This window comes from Lynx canadensis, chromosome B1, assembly GCF_007474595.2.
Source record: "Lynx canadensis isolate LIC74 chromosome B1, mLynCan4.pri.v2, whole genome shotgun sequence".
NCBI classification, from domain to species: domain Eukaryota; kingdom Metazoa; phylum Chordata; class Mammalia; order Carnivora; family Felidae; genus Lynx; species Lynx canadensis.
Window position 1 is genome coordinate 148013063 of NC_044306.2, and position 12982 is coordinate 148026044.

The 12982-nt window shown below is 38.2% G+C and overlaps 1 protein-coding gene across 1 annotated transcript in view; it reads left to right on the forward strand.

Annotated features, from left to right (window-relative positions):
* Nucleotides 1-601: 601 nt before the first annotated feature.
* Nucleotides 602-12982, forward strand: part of GC (GC vitamin D binding protein) — an 82719-nt gene continuing 70338 nt past the window's right edge. Inside the window, exon 1 of the mRNA XM_030314490.1 lies at nucleotides 602-769. Coding sequence (XP_030170350.1) covers nucleotides 602-769 — 168 coding nt within the window. The remainder of the gene's footprint in view (nucleotides 770-12982) is intronic.

Here is a 12982-nt window from a genome sequence, read left to right on the forward strand (position 1 = left end):
CAGAAATGGGTCCTCAACAAGACACCAAATCTGCTGGCACTTTAATCTTAGATTACCTAGACTCCAGAACTGAAAAACATTTGTATAAGTCCCCCAGTCTACGGTGTTTTTATTAGAGCAGCCTGAACAGACTAAGATATAGGATAACACTGCTGGTCTTAGCAGCAAAAATAACTTCTAAGCCTAAATTCAGCATGAACCTACATTTTACGTACTGGTTGGAGGAATGGGGATAGGGGAGATAAAGAGGGTTAGGGACAGCAGTGCCACATTTTAAGTCACACATAAGCAAAGACCCAGAGACTTATGATATTCTGAATGACAACAAAACCATAGTTCAGACGCTATGGGATACTGGTTCACAGGCTCATCGGTGGGTAGAGGTGACAGGTGATGCCTTATTCTAAAAGGGCAATTAAGAACAAAGGACATTTATGATTCAAAAGCTATTTAAAAGTACCTGGGATATAGACATTATAAAAGTTGGAACAAAAATATCAAGAAGTACATGAAATGAAACTGCATTAAGTACTGGGCTCTAAGTAAGGAAACTTACGTGTGTGTGTGTGTGTGTGTGTGTGTGTGTGTGTATACTCTCACAATGCTGAGGAATGTTGATGGCAGCTTCAGCAGTCAGGGTTGCCCCAGCATGGAAGAGTCCTGCAGGCTGCATGAAGCAAAAAAGGAAAACGGAAAGGCTCTTCTTGATAGAAAGGCAATGCCTTCAGACTCTTTGAAGGGCAAAGGAAAAGTAGAAATGAAAGACCAGGTAGCCATATCAATAGCTTAAATAATAGAGAGCAGAATGAAATGAGAGTCAAGAAATGGCTTGAAATAAATGGTTACTTTGAGAAATAAGATAATTATACGTCCATAACAGTGAGCCCCTTTTACATGGCTGTGGGAGGTCACCACACCTTACACCAGAGAACAGTCCTAGATGCTTGTCTTAGTCTGTTGGGACTGCTACAATGAAATGCCACAGTCTGGGCAGGTCTTAAACAACAGCAACTTATTTTTCACAATTTTGGAGGTTGGGAAGTCAGAAATCAAGGTGCTACCATGGTCAGGCTAATTCCCTTTCCTGAGTTGCAGATTTTATCCTCACATGGTAGAAGGGGCGAGGGATTTCTGTGGGTTCTCTTATCTAAAAATATTAATTCCATTAATGAAGGCCCCACCCACAGGCATAATCACTTCCCAAAGACCCCACCTCCTAATACTATCACATTGGGGATTAAGATTTTAACATAAGAATGGGGGGGAGCACAAATATTTAGGCCACAGCCATCCTCTTACACTTTGCAATGTATGAGACTTTGGGAGAAAGAAGGTGTTCTTCCTGTAAGTAGCTCACAAAATAGACGGGCCAGTTCTGTGCAACCTCATCCTACATAAAGGTTTTTAAAGTTGTTTTGAAAGTATGGGTCTTGTTAGGATTCTCAAGAAAAGGTTAAGACAACTTATTTTTGGCAAGAGAGAAATCCTGAAAATAGATTGGAATGCAATTTCAGGAGATCTTTTTGGCTCTATTATTCCCGTGCTATAAAACAGCACACTCTCTCCCTTTTATAGGGAATGAATAGCTCCCTCTCGTAGGGCCGGCCATGCACAGAGCTCTGAACACATCTCTGCATGTTCTTCATATTTTCTTCACTAGTGTCCTCAGATATAATTTCAAATTCGAATTTTAATCCAACAACTACTGGTAGAAACAGAAGGAACTGACTCTTCTTACAGAGCCCATTGAGCTCTATAAGCCAAAGGCTAGAGATACACATGTGCCCCCATGTGCATTCATTTTGTAGAGAGCCTGACTCTAAGTATTTGTTAAACAGCGATAGATTTAAAAAAAAAAAAAAAAAAAAAGTCCTTTCTCTCACACAGCATTCATTTTGTGAACATTATGTAGAGAGCCTGATTCTAAGTATTTGTTAAATAGCAATAGATTTTTCAAAAGTCCTTTCTCTCACACAGCTTAAAGGTACTGGGGAAACCAGGTTATAAAAAATGAATGTATAATATACCAAATGGGACTCACTCATCAAATTGGCATATTGATTCTTAAAATAGCATTAATTTATTTGTAGAAATAAAAGACAAGTGACCAAATCTGCAGATGTGAATAGCAATGTGTTTAAAAATAAATAAATTTGCCTAAGAGAATAAACAAAGCAAATGCACTAAAGTATTAAAGGTAGGTAACTTTTTTTTTCAAATTTTCTTTAGGATGGTAGTATTGACCATCTAATGAACAAATAATAAACTTTGAAGAACATGGAAAATGTAAATTATACAAGAAAATAGAGAAATAAAATGAAATCTGTAAATACAGAATAAAGCTCTAGCTCTTTGAAGCAGTTAAGTCTAACCTTATGCTTGCAATATAATTGAGTAGCACAACACCAGATTCTTATTTAAAACTCACATTTCTTATTTTTACAGCTTTGTTTTTAAAATCCTCACCTGAGGTGTTGCTATAGTTTATTTTCTGGAAAAACAAGGTGACGTTTTGCCAATGGGCATCTTCTTTTTCAAATTGTCCTTGCATAAATGAAGTCCAACGTGGAGTGCTTTCAGTTTTATACATTGCATTTTTGTGTGTGTGTGAAACCATTTAACCAATACTGCCTACTTGTTAACATTGCTTCCAAGCAGCAGATTCAGATAATCTGGAATTAGTTTCTGAAATGCAATTGCTTCAGAGACAATGAGTAATTGCACAGAAAAACTCAACTGGGCTGATTTATCTATAGGAATCAATCTCTTCAGGATGAAAAATGAAATTGATTTTTTTTTCCTGCTTCTTAGACAAGAACACTGCAAAAGACCTTTCAGAACACAAGAGATCATCAAAGCACAGGTTGATGACAGCCAAATTGTTAGATTTGAGACCTCTGTACTGAAGTAAGCTATCCTATGGTCTTTGGAGCTTACATGGAAGTAGTCAAACTACCAGAATGGCGAAGGAAACCAGAACTAGAGGAAAGTAGACATTATTTATATGTCTATCCAACACTCCCTTAAAGTTAAATGCACTTATGTGTGTGAACAGTATGTGGATAATGATATGGCCATACATGTAATTAAAGTAACTGTCTTAGTCTGCTTGGGATCCTATAAGTTACCATAGACTGGGTAGCTTATAAGCAACAGAAGTTTATTTCTCAGAGGTCTAGAGGATGGAAGCCCAAATCAGAATGCCACCAGTTGGATAGGGCCCTTTTCTGGGCTGCAGACTGCAAACTTATCAGTGTGTCCTCCCAGGGCAGAGGGGGGAAGCAAGCACTCTCAGGACTCTAAGGGCATTAATCACATAATCAGGGCTCCACTCTGTTGACCTAATCACCTCCCAAAGGCTCTAACTTCTCTAGCTATCACTGTTAGGATTTCACCATGAAATCTGGGAGGATAAAAACGCTGTCTATAGCAGAAGCCATATGGTAAGATTTCGGGACACCAGGAAAAAGTAATACTTTTAAAATACCTGATCTTCCAGCTATTAGAGATGCATTTGACAAAATCTCCCATTAAAGTGAAAATAACCTTGAAGAAGTAAGCCTTTTTTCTGGATCAAATCTTCTCCTGAAAGCAGCTTTAAGAATTACATTATATGAAGGAAATATAGTCATAGTCATGAAGTGTTAAAGAAGATGAAAGAATGAAAAGTCAAAGAAAACTTGTTTTCATTTATCTAAATCTATGTACATTGCCTTTGTTAGGATGCATAGAACTTTGACATACTCTGGTATAAAGAAAAATCTCTGAGTTATAAGCCATTCACACAGCTAATATTATAACATAGAATTTTTAAAAATCCTTAAGATCAGCAATACTTTTACTTTCCTATTCACTAGGATACTCTTACTCTCTGACATTCCAGATTTAGAGGCCATTGGCAGAATCATTTGAGACTTTATGAGGTGATGACATATTCCTGCCTCTGCTTCATTAACATTACTTTGACTGACATTATACTTTAATTATTCCATGCCTGTCCAACTTTTTCTATTTAACCTATAACCTGCCCTGATCTAGGATAACAGCCTGGTTCTCACTGTTTGCACTCAGCTACATTGCTGTTTAAAAGACAATTCCCAATTTCTCATACACACACACACACACACACACACACACACACACACACACACACACACAGTTTCATGTACTCACACTCCACCCTAAGACATGGTTCTAAATTCTAGCTGTACATTAGAATTACTTGAAAGGCCTAAAATGTAGATGTTCAGCCTCCAAATCTAATCAATTGAATCAAAATCTCTATAGATAGGACCCAGGCATCAGCATTTTTCAAAAAAAAAAAAAAAAAAAACCCTTTAGTGAATAGAAAGAGTTCAGAACCACCGGCAAACTGAGTTCAAATTCTTCATCCCTGGTATACCTAGGAGTCATTTGAAGACCTTGATAGAAGTGAAAGTTTATCAATTCTCTAAATCCTGGATAGAATACCACTAATCAACATTCTTAGCAAGCAACTATAATGCTCATACAGGGAGATGTGATCCTTAAATCACATCAGTAACATACTTTTTTAGGAGCGGCCCTAATATGAAACTAGATCTAATAAATACATTTTAAAAGTTTCAGATAGGGCCTGCCATTAATTTACTATTAATTATAAAGACAATTCTCCACCTAAAAAGTGAATAAAAATTAATATAAAAGAACACATTGCTGAAAATGTGATGAACTAGACGTGTCAAGAAACATTTTATAGGATATCTAAAATTTCAGGATAATAAGTATTTTGTTATGAATATAAGATGACAGTAAAGTATGGAAAACATTAAGAAGCCGGAATTATTGCATTTCTCTGTTGGCTTTTCCTCTTTTTATCCCACCTTCTTAATGTTGGATTTCCACAGGGCTTAACATCTCGGTCTTCTTTTCTCTGTCAACACTGACTCCTTTGGTAAATGATGCTGTTCCATGGCTTTAAATACATCACATATGCTTACAATGGGTAAGTTTTTATTCAGTTCAATTATCTAACTTAAACTCTAGGGTCCATCTAATAGTTATCCAAGTTCAACATGGGGAGAGCAAAGCAAATAGACTTCACAGTGAAGAGGCCAAGAAAACAGTGCACAGAAAAAGCACTGAAGATCTATAAAGAGTCCATCCTGATTCTTCATGGAGTATTGATCAAAGTATATATTTGAGGAAACATTTAAAGTCAGGAAAAATACGTGGGGTCCATATAGGGCGGAAAAAAGAAATCCTATTCTCACCAGATTTCACATAAAATCTCACTACTCATAAGGCATCCAGTAGAGTACTCAGTTTTGCCTCAGTAATAGAAAAATTAGCCCCAACTTAAATGCTGTTCTAGCCCCATCTAACAAACTTAAAAGATCTAAAGTGGGTTGCAGTGTTTTCTAGTAAAAAAGGTATATCCCACACAAAACTCAAGACTATAAGAATAGAAATACATCCAGCACCAAGAAAGGTACAATTCACTATGTCTAATATACAAAATGTTATGTATGCAAAGCAGAAAAACAGGACCCATATGAGAAAGGTCTATAATGAAAATTCAACCCAGAAATGATACAGATCATACAATTAGTAAACAAGCACATTAAAAATTATAGGTGTATATTGCATCATTCATGAAAGCAGAGAGATTAATCAGGTTAATGTAGTTTTTAGAAGGACACAAACCAAAGTTCTAGAGATGAAAACGAAGGTGTTTAAAATGGAAAATAAAAGTATATGTGGGATTAACAGATTAGATGTTGCAGGTGAAAAGATTGAACTTGAAGACATACCAATAGGGTTATCTTAAATGAAACATAGAGCACCAATTATTTGTGGGACAGCTTCAAGCACCCTAACATATAAATGTAACTAGAGTACCTAAATTGGAGAAGGTGGGGGGGAACAAAAACATTTGAAGATACAGTAACTGGAAAAATTTTATATTTGATGAAAAATATAAATTAATATATCAAAAAATCACCATGAACACCAAACACAAGGAAAATGGGGAAAACTACACCAAAGCAAAAAGTAATCTACTTTCTCAATGTTGTCTCTGTCACTGGCTTTAAGTGTGACTGTTACAGAACCCGGTCTGGATCACCTGGCGGTAGAACCAAGTGGCACTCAGAGATCTTGGAAGGCAGGTTTATTTCACACCAGCGGGCCCAGAGAAGATCACTCTCCAGAGGTCTGAGTCCAGAGGATAAACATGGGGGGGACACTTTATAGTCTGTTACTTCTGCATTAGTAATTTGGCACTCACGTGGCAAGTGGGGCAGGAAGAAGAACCTGGAAGGGGAGGCTTTGGTTGGGGACTGGAATTTCCCTATCAGTCCTGCCAGCCATCTTATAATTTTTCCCTATCCTGATGAGAGAAAAAAGATCTTTTATATACAAAGGGTAAAAAATAATAATGGCAGCAGCCTTCATGTCAGAAGCAATGCAAGCCAAAAGATCATGAAGTATTATCATATTGATTTATAAAGTATTGAATGTAAAAAAAAGTAAACTTAAATTGATATCCAGTGATAAACTCCTATATTAAAAAGAAAGCATTCAAATCAATGATCTCAGCTTCAATATTAACAAGGGAAATATGAATAAATTGTCAGAGGAAGTCATCAAGAGGACATGACCACTGGTGACCTTTGACCCTGACAAAGGCTCCTCATCCTCTCCTTTATCCATGAATGTGAATTCTGCTTGCCTTCCCCACACCTAGGGGCTGCCCCAAGGACACAGCTTTGAAATAATAATATGGTACTAAGACTATCTAGACAGTATGTGACTGAACCCAGTTAAGGCTTCTATAAAAACTTTTAAGATGTGACAGGTGGATGTGGAGATCTATTTGTTTTGTAGCTGCCTAATGTAACCCTCATATGTAACCTCCCTTTGCTTATTAAACTGCCACCTACCAATATGAAGTGGTCTGCCTCTCTCTCCAGTCTTTCTTTGCCTCTGAGTAGGGGGCCAATTTCAAATTATTCCTGGGAAGCCCCCAAGGAGCTTGTGAACCAACAACTGGTAAGCCAGTCAGGAGATTAAAGAAATGAGCCTTGGGGAAAGTCCTATCAGGTAAAGCCTGAATTTGCCTCTGCAGGAAGGGATGGCCCTACACATCTCTTAAGTTCCCTAGCCTTGAGAAAGATGCATCTGCAAGGGAAACCCCAAATTGGCCTTTGACCTCTATATGAGGATGATGGACCATATGTCAGGTGCTTGTGGACCACCACATGAGTACAGGATGCCCCCAAAATGCTGGCTTCTGTAACCCACTTGTTTGAGGCATTACAGGAAGCACACTGCAGCAGAGGAAGGCAAACGCATGAATGCCACAGTGGGATGGCCTCTGATGAGGGACCATAAGGCAAGCTGAGGGCCAAGCACAAGCTAGCATTACTCCCCCACCCCCAGGTGGGATATATGTGGCATTCCTCAGACACTCCTGGCTGCCCAAGGACAAAGAAAAGAACAGAAAACAAGCGATTAAACTGATAGAGTGTCTATCAGTTTACAAATGTCTTGGTAAATTACCAGAAAAATATAATCTTATAAGTAGCCTAATCTCCAACCTACGGAGTCAGTTTCCTGGAGGCCCAACATCACCCTCCCCTCCATAGTGATGTGGGGAACAAAGGCAAGTAGGAAATGGCTGATAAAATTAAGTTTCCCTATAACCTGCAGCCCATTGAAAAATACTTGGGGCAGGAGGGTGTAAAACATTTCTCCAGGAACTCCCTAAATTCTTAATGTCTTGATGTTAATGTTAAGACATTAATCTTAATGTCTTAATGTCTAATGTCTTAATGTTAGTGATTTGCTAGAGGGAAAACCAAACTTAGCTTGACAATAGCTAGGCCTCCAGTAATCTGTGGAGTTATTAGCATGTGAAAAATCCCTTTAAAAAACTCCCTTTTGACTTTACCTCCCCCAACCCCATAGGATATAAGGAGCCACTCTTCACACCCCCAGTGCAGCTCTTTCTGCCCATGGGTCCTGTCTCCGTGCTTTAATAAATAAAGCAAAAAGCACCAAAGACATATTCAAGAATTCTTTCTTGGCTGTCAGCTCTGAACCCCTCCATCACCCCAAAACTTCATCAGCATCTACTGTGGGCAATTCAGACGGCCACTGATGCCCAGCTAGAAGCTGAAGCTCGAATCAGAAAGAGAAAGAATGGAGATTAGAGAAGTATATGGAAGGCGGTGGTCAGGGGTCTGCTATCTTCAGAGTTGACAGACAAGGTGGGATTGCAGAATAAGAGTCTTAGTATACCATTTTGCAAAGTTAGGAGAGCACAAGATGCCACAGATTAAGACTGAGAGGCTTATGACAAAGCCTTATAAGGATGTTAAGACTTGGAATCTCTGAAACAATGATGAAAATAAACAGAAGAATGATTTTAAAAAAGAGGAGACATCCCAAGCTGTCTGAGCGCTAACACAAAGGAGTATTTTAAATAACAATTACCAAAAAAAAAAAATCCTAAGAGAAAATTTGCATTTTTTTCTTTGTCTGGTAGAGTTGTCTTATGTCTTTGAAATGTAAACACCCCAGAAGATAACCAAAACACTGCACACTTAAAGAAAAAAAGGGGAGGATTTTAATACCAAAAGGACAAAGATACAAAGGTTTTCCATTAAGAAGACAGAGTTTTCTTAGATTATCAGTCTGCTCTTAATAAGAAACTATAAACAGTCTTTTTTTTTTTTTTTTTTTTTTTTTTTACCTTTAACATAATCTGCCTGGAAAATAAAGATTCTATGTTTTGTCTATATCAGGTCTTTGATTTAAGCTAGTTGCACTGTGAATGTAACCAACTGCTTTTTCATGTTTTAGTAAAAACATTGCACTTGCATTTATAAATACAATGTGCTGTTTTATACTCTAATACTGTCTTAATTCTCTCATATTTTCCACTGCCATCTGTCATTATAAAATCCAAGGGAGCAACCTCAAATAATATAAAACAAAGAGCACAATACATAAGGTGATGCAAATGAGCTTTTCCACTGTAGGAAACCTGGTGGTCTCCAGGGAGTGTGGAGGCCACTTTTAGGCAAACAGGCTTGGAATGAAGAAAGGGCCACCTGGATGAATATAGACAGGCCCATCAGGCAACCCACCCTGAAATATCCATGGTCCCTAAATTGACCAATAGGCTACTTACAACCAGGCACAGTTACCAAAAAGGGAAAATTCTGTAAGTACCACACTTCCTCACTTTCCCTCCTTAAAAGCAGTCCCCTCCCAGTTGCCTCCTTGCAGACAGCCTGACCTCTGCTGTCCTGCCCCCTGTCCCCCCTTGCAGTATATTCAAGAAGCTTCTATCTCCTTTGTTCTGCCTCAAGTGAATTTTTTCACCACCTGTGCACCACTGGCTTCCACTCAATCATTACCTCACATTTGGGAGCCCCCATCAGATCAAGAGACCATTTAGGTGCCCCATTTAGGCACCACGGTAAGTAGAGGTTTAGGGAAATAGTAGTTAGAATTAGCAAGCCCTGGGGCACCTGGGTAGCTCAGTTGGTTAAGCATCTGAGTTAAGCTTTGGACTTCAGCTCAGGTCATAATCTCATGGTTCGTGAGTTCAAGGAAAAAAAAAATCATAGGATTAATATAGCATGACTCAGGAAAAATTATATGAAATTCAAGTTTCAGTGTCCATGAACAACATTTTTATTGAAACACATTCATGTTAATTCATTTGCATATTAATTATGGTTGTTTTTATGCTACAGAATCAGAGCTGAGTAGCTGTCAGAGAGCTTATGGTACAGAAAGCCTAAAATCCTTACTATCTGGTCCTTTAAGAAAAAGTTTGCAAGGCACCTGGGTGGTTCAGTTGGTTAGGCAACTGACTTCAGCTCAGGTCATGATCTCACAGTTTGTGAGTTTGAGCCCCACATCAGGCCCTGTGCTGACAGCTCAGAGCCTGGAGCCTGCTTCAGATTCTATGTCTCCTTCTCTCTCTGTACCTCCCCTGCTTGCACTGTTTCTCTCTCTTCTCTCAAAAATAAAGACTTAAAAAGTTAAAATAAATAAGCCTTTAAAAAAAAAAGTTTGCCTATTCATACGCTTGACTACCTTACCAGATGTTGATGCAGAACTTTTGTTTATATTATCTGCTAATTGCAATCTGTAGGGGACAATACAAATTTGAGGGATTAGTATTCCAAGGAACAAGCAGGGAATCTTAACAGAAACTAACCAACAATCATAGCAGAAAGGACAAAACATTTAAAAAGCAAAGATCATAAACAGAAGAACCCTTTGTGACTTGCAGTAAAATTGCTATTTTGATTAAAAGAATGCTTTGGGTAGAATATTATGCCTAGATTAGGTTGATTTTGTTACATGATGATCAATAAGATCATCATGATGATTAGAATCCAGCTAAAAGTTTCCCACATAGAAAACAGTATTCTAAAGCTAATTGCATCGTCCTTTGATGAAAGGGGGCGGGAGGAGGCTTGTATTGGTTTGACAATGTTGAACGTGACCTGAGCCCTGTGTTCCCTGAATGGGATGGTTTAGAAATAGAAGGTTAAAAAAAAAAAAAAAATCCCCCCCCCATCCTTTTGTGTCCTGAGAAATGGCCATTACATATTCTGAAATAGCTCACACCTCCACCTTTCTCAGTTAAGATACATCCCCACTCTTCCTCGGTCTTTTTTTGTACAAAACCCTAAAATTTCTCCTTTTGAGAACTTCCTAATCAAAATAGCCTTAACCTCCCCTTCAACTTGATTAACCTTTAGACAAGTTTCTTACTATCAGCCCTGACTTCCCTTTCCTTAGAACATTTACTTGAGAAAACTTGTAATTATAAAATCATTCCTTGACCCTTGGAGATGTGTATCTTTTCCCAGCTGCTTGCCAATCTTATAGCCTAGAATGTCTTTCTTAAGGACATGGGGCCATTCCTTTAAAATGTAACCATCAAGGAAGATAGCACTCATCTCCCCCATCTCTCTGGGAGGCAGAAGCCTAATTTTGGTTAAGTACCAGTTTGCAAACAGTTTGTCTAATCCCACTGATCACCTTCCTCCTCCCCAAAGTCCTCCTATACTTTTCTGCTTACTCATTCCAGCACTTAAATTCCCATCTTTTGTCTGAGTGGATTTGAGTTCAATTTCTCTGCTCTGTTGCAATAGTCTCTCTCTCTCTCATTGCAATACTCTTGAACAAAGTCTTCCTTGTTTAATTCTATTTCATGCAATTTCTCTAACATTACTTATTAATGAATATACTCTTTATTGCAGTAGTTAGAATAAAATTATCTCAACTGTCCAGTGTGTTTTATCTTTCACAATTTCAAGACCGTCATGAAATTTTTTTTTTTAACATTTATTTTTGAGACAGAGACAGAGCATGAACGGGGGAGGGTCAGAGAGAGGGAGACACAGAATCTGAAACAGGCTCCAGGCTCCGAGCTGTCAGCACAGAGCCCGACGCGGGGCTCAAACTCACGGACGGCGAGATCATGACCTGAGCCGAAGTCGGCCGCTTTACCCACTGAGCCACCCAGACGCCCCAATGAAATTTTTGTTGTATGCAATTGTAGGCTTAGATTTGGAAAGGTAGAAGAAATGGTAGCAAATCTGTACTTATACCAAGATAAATCTTAAAAGAAGCTACAAAAATTTAGAACATTATTTCCTTCTCTTGATATCTATCCTTCTACCTGAAGCTAGCTAAATTTGCTAGGCTTTCAAAGACATCCATCCTTCCTATAATTAAGTTTTGTTGGATTTCATCCAGCCCCTAGTACTCCAGGATCCACAGTAAAAGTAGAAACCTTTCCCTCTAGTAGTTTGGATGGCAAAATTCAGGAAAGATGCTAAAAATTTTTAAAGCTCTAATGTTAGATCACATTTCCTGCTCACATGCAAGACTCCCTTCAATTACTTATAATGCCTCTTTAGAAACAGGGTAAGGAAGCCTTCCATGAAATGTGTGAAATGAACGCAGTTAAACACAGGTTTTTTATTTTAAAAAAAATAGAGTGGTTTCTGCTAATGCCTAAAGGAATTGAATTGGCTTTCTCTTAGCAAAACTTAAAAATGGTCCTATATACTATCTATTGAAAGGTTAGCATGTTTCCTCATTAGCATTTTAATAATTGAATGTTCAGTGAAGTGACTATTCGCCATCTTCTATCATTTTATCTTTATGTTCACTTGAAAGACACTTAAGGAAAAAACAACTTTTGGGGCACCTGGGTGGCTCAGTTAGTTAAGCTGCAGACTTCAGCTCAGGTCATGATCTCGTGGTTCATGAGTTCGAGCCCTGTGTCAGGCTCTGTGCTGACAACTCAGAGCCTGAAGCCTGCTTCTAATTCTATGTCTCCCTCTCTCTCTTTGCCCTGCCTCTGCCCACACTCTGTCTTTCTCAAAATGAAAAAAGTAAACATTAAAAATGTTTTAAAAACCCACAACTTTTAACACTGCCATTCATTGTCAAGTATTTGTAACATTTGTTATTAGACTAGAAACTAACAACCACAGGGGCACCTGGGTGGCTCAGTTCGTTAAGTGTCCCACTTCAGCTCAGGTCATGATCTTGCAACCCGTGAGTTCAAGCCCTGCATCAGGCTCTGTGCTGACAGCTCAGAGCCTGGAACATGCTTCAGATTCTGTGTCGTCTTCTCTCTCTGCCCTTCTTCCACTCACACGCTCTCTCTCAAAAATAAACATTAAAAAAATAAATAACCACAGACTACAGTGTTAAAAGGATAAAAAACTATTTTTGCTAGTTTAATAAGATAATAGTTCATATTATTGACAATTTCTATATACGTATGCATGTCTCATGGTTTTAATTTCCCTTTTAAATTTTTCCCTTCTACCATTCTGACATTTCTTATGTAGGCAAAAAGTTGGTCCTCAGAAAAGGTAGGAATATCTTAAACTTTCTGAACTCAGACTATTGTTTCCTAGATGACTTCTTTTTCCAAAGATTTTAATTTATT